The sequence below is a fragment of the Achroia grisella genome, unplaced genomic scaffold (assembly GCF_030625045.1).
Source record: "Achroia grisella isolate CSIRO2021 unplaced genomic scaffold, CSIRO_AGI_Agris_v1 utg1080, whole genome shotgun sequence".
Lineage (NCBI taxonomy): Eukaryota > Metazoa > Arthropoda > Insecta > Lepidoptera > Pyralidae > Achroia > Achroia grisella.
Genome location: NW_026712570.1, coordinates 1,295,627 through 1,299,940, shown reverse-complemented (window position 1 = coordinate 1,299,940; position 4,314 = coordinate 1,295,627). Strand labels below are relative to the sequence as shown.

The 4,314-nt window shown below is 30.0% G+C and overlaps 1 protein-coding gene across 1 annotated transcript; it reads left to right on the top strand.

Moving 5' to 3' along the window:
* Window positions 1-55: 55 nt before the first annotated feature.
* On the top strand, window positions 56-3,430 carry LOC131841961 (probable protein BRICK1-B). Its single transcript, XM_059190380.1, has 3 exons — window positions 56-306; window positions 635-717; window positions 1,867-3,430. The coding sequence occupies exons 1-3, from the start codon at window positions 186-188 to the stop codon at window positions 1,891-1,893; spliced, it is 231 nt and encodes a 76-aa protein (XP_059046363.1). The 5' UTR covers window positions 56-185; the 3' UTR covers window positions 1,894-3,430.
* Window positions 3,431-4,314: the final 884 nt, after the last annotated feature.

Below are 4,314 nucleotides of genomic sequence, written 5' to 3'. Positions count from 1 at the left end.
GCTGAATGATAAACTAAGTGACTCCAGTCTTAATGTCAATCATATGTCATTGTGATTCAGTTTAGTTGTCCATTCAGTACATTAAATTCTGATTGATATATTTTGTTTCTAAATAATATATTCACAAAATCCTAAATATACATCTGAAATTAAACTAAATTACTGCCTAAAAATCCGATTTTAAAATGTCTACGCCACCGCGGGAGACTATCCAAAAGCAAATCCAACAAGATTGGGCGAACAGGGAATACATAGAAGTTATTACTGGAAGCATAAAGAAAATCACTGATTTCCTCAATTCTTTTGGTAAGTGAAAGTTAAAGAACATTATAATAGTAATAACGAAGTAGATTTTGTACAAGACAGTTTGCTTGGGTATTTCAAGTACTTTAGCCGAAATTACAGAGTACCTTAATTCACTAGTATAGCTACTAATGCCAATACATTATCACAATTATCACGGAAATACTTGATCCTTCTGGTTCTATTTACTTCTAAGGCGACGAGATTCACACACCACCACTTACAGTCAGTTCGACTGTCACTATCGTCCTTTTTGAAAATCTTTTATTGGAATCATAATGAATTATAACTCACTTTGGTGAATTAATTGATGACTTTTATTTTGTTTTAGACATGTCCTGCAGATCACGCCTAGCTACTTTGAATGAGAAACTCACATCTTTAGAAAGGAAAATTGATTATCTGGAGGCCTGTGTAAGTATAATTTTAGGATTAATCATGGATAACATTCTTTATTTATATATTTTTTTTATTATTACTATTTATGATAATATAATAGGGCTGATTAGAAGCTATGGTCTTGTTACATGCGTCCTCGCATATGTCTCTGGGCAGTGCCTGAATATCAGTGGTTTGCTACTTGTATGCAGTAAACAATACACTGAGGTGCTGCCTTTTTGCATATAGGCTATGCACACACACTACGTTACTCATACCGTTTTTTGTTAACTGTATTGCATTTTATTTTATCTGTATATTTGTTCTGTATTGTATTTTGTTTGACTTGACTAATGTAATTGTATATCTGTTTTTATTTTTGTTCTTAATATTACAGTGCCTTGTGTGTGTGCCTTAAACATGAATAAAATTTTTATATACTTAGCTATCTATTTTTTGTCAATTTTTTTTGTTCGGATCTGCCCTTTTCTGGGAAAGGCAAAAGGACTCAGCCTATACAGCCATTGTCTTCTGTAGTGTTTTCATATTATATTTTTTCCAATAATTGTCTTCATATAAGTTATATATCTTGAAATGTTGATATGACATACCAACATTTAAATCAGTCAATCTGGCAATCACGATATCCTTCCATACAAAACTTTATTTACTTTTAACACTGATATATAAGTTTCTATTATCATTATATTAATATACTAGCTGCACCCGCGACTTTGTCTGTATGGAATTTAACTTTATAAATAAAATTTCAGTATATGTTTATAATATTGAAATAACCGTTTTTTACTACATGCATATGATTATAAATACAGTACAAAAACCACAATAACATTTTTAACAAGTTTTGTCTGTCTGAAGTTAGTTAGTAATGTCTGAAATGGCTGGACCGATTTTGACATGACTTTTTTTTGGCAGGTAGCTGTTGTTATATAGAGTAACTTAGGCTGCTTTTATTTTAGAAAAATAAAATAAAATTACAGGCAGACAAAGTCAGGAGTACTGCTAGTTTTATTATAAGCAGCAATTGTAATAGTTTATTATTTGAGAAAAAGATGATTTTTATTATTGTGATCCTAAGCTCATATAAAGAGAGAAAAAATAATCTTTCTGATTGTAATATATTCATGTAATTGATTAAAAAAATACTCATATTTTTACTTGCAGGTAACCAAAGGAGAGACCCTCACATAGTAATTACAGTAATTTTTTGTTTATTATAATATTTGTATTATGTGCAACTTATCATAAAAATCTTTTTTTTGTTTTAACATACTACATAAAAAACATGACCGTACAGCCAAAAGCATATCTAATATGGAGTTCTCACTCAAAATGCTATCTAAAGTTTTTAAAATTTGGTGGAAAAAACATTGCATCATACAAGTACTTTTAGTTCTTGCCTCAGTTCAAATATTCTACTACCAAGTTGGGAATAAATAATTACTAATTGATTAAATTTATTTAAGTAAAGTTTTTTTTTAAATAGGTCACCAACAAGATTGATACCAACACAGTTACATTATATATAATACATTACAATCTATTTATTATACTAAGCGCAACCTTAATTATAGGCAACTACGACATTTATGTGACAAATTTGTGCTTACAATTCACAATTAACAAAACAAAAAACAACTTAGAATTCTACCTAAAAAAACGTGTACTGATTCAACTAGAACTAGTTTATTTCTATCTCTGCTGTGCTAAACTAGAAATCAATAAATAGTTAAACTAGTTTTAAAACGAATAATTATATGGTAAATAAAGGTAATTACCTCTCGTCGGATTTCACACAGGGTATTACAGGATATTACAGGTTATACCTATTCCAGACACCAGCTCCTCAAAGCAAATGTATTATAATAATAAATTGAAGCATTTTATTATAAAAAATCTACATGTATTATTGTCATCATTGTTATTATTTCATTGGAAGATCTAATTTGGATGCCGGCACCTATAATAATAATAATAAACTTTATTGGCCAATAAAACACTTTTACATTCAATACACATTACATTGTACTATCAACATTGACATTCGCTTTCGCGCTACTCCAGTTAGCTCGTGACCACGGCTAGTGCGACCTAGTCGATACGGCGAGAGAGGAAAATACCTTTATTTACCATACAATTATTCGTGTTAAAACCTGTTTACCTTTATTAATAATGTGTAATAAACAAAGTTTAAAAATAAGTATTGCAAACTATACAATTGTTTGTAATAATTTTGCAATATTTACAATGTCAGGTTTGACTTTGTAAAAACTCGTCCGCCTGATTATCTCAGTATCACTTATTCCAGCTTTGTGTGTATTTTGATTGAAGGGTAAGATTAACTATAATAAAAATGTGTATTAAACGAGGAAGTTTAAAAATAAATATTCCAAATTAGAAATTATGTAATTGTAATAATTTTGCAATATATTCAATGATGTCAGGATTGACTTTGTAAAATGTCGTCCGCGTGGTTACTCAGTCCCACTTATTCCAGCTTTGTATGTATTTTAGTTGAAGGGTAAGATTAACTATAATATATTTGTGTATTCAACGAGGAAGTTTAAAAATAAGTATTCCAAATTAAAAATTATGTAATTGTAATAATTTTGCAATATTTACAATGATGTCAGGATTGACTTTGTAAAATGTCGTCCGCGTGGTTACTCAGTCCCACTTATTCCAGCTTTGTATGTATTTTAGTTGAAGGGTAAGATTAACTATAATATATTTGTGTATTCAACGAGGAAGTTTAAAAATAAGTATTCCAAATTAGAAATTATGTAATTGTAATAATTTTGCAATATTTACAATGATGTCAGGATTGACTTTGTAAAAAGTCGTCCGCGTGGTTACTCAGTCCCACTTATTCCAGCTTTGTATGTATTTTAGTTGAAGGGTAAGATTAACTATAATATATTTGTGTATTCAACGAGGAAGTTTAAAAATAAGTATTCCAAATTAGAAATTATGTAATTGTAATAATTTTGCAATATTTACAATGATGTCAGGATTGACTTTGTAAAAAGTCGTCCGCGTGGTTACTCAGTCCCACTTATTCCAGCTTTGTATGTATTTTGATTGAAGGGTAAGATTAACTATAATATATTTGTGTATTCAACGAGGAAGTTTAAAAATATGTATTGCAAACTAGAAATTATACAATTGTTTGTAATAGTTTTGCAATATTTACAATAATGTCAGGTTTGACTTTGTAAAATCTCGTCCGCCTGATTATCTCAGTCTCACTTATTCCAGCTTTATATGTATTTTAGTTGAGGGTAAGATAAGGTGAAATTACTCGATAAGAGGCATGACTTACACTATGTAAGCTGTAGCATGTGACAGTTGCCTGTACAACGTTTTATTTGTAGACTACAACATTCTGTCTGGGTTAAATTTAAATTGCTACAGTTATTAATGATTTAATGTATTACGAATGTGGTCCAGCTGAAATATTAAGTCTAAAATTGGTAAATAGCAGCAACTTTCAAGAGTGAAACTTTATTTGAACTGTCATACGTACCGTGCTACAGCGCACATGGTATAGTCCTCCAGAATGGCAACATCTGAGTGGTATAACGGACGTCACATGGTAACGTGATGTCCCTA

Coding starts and splice junctions, on each gene's coding strand:
- LOC131841961 (XM_059190380.1), top strand. CDS start 186: ATGTCTACGCCACCGCGGGAGACTATCCAAAAGCAAATCCAACAAGAT. Junction 307..634: donor TGATTTCCTCAATTCTTTTG/GTAAGTGAAAGT, acceptor ATTTTGTTTTAG/ACATGTCCTGCAGATCACGC. Junction 718..1,866: donor TTGATTATCTGGAGGCCTGT/GTAAGTATAATT, acceptor TTTTACTTGCAG/GTAACCAAAGGAGAGACCCT.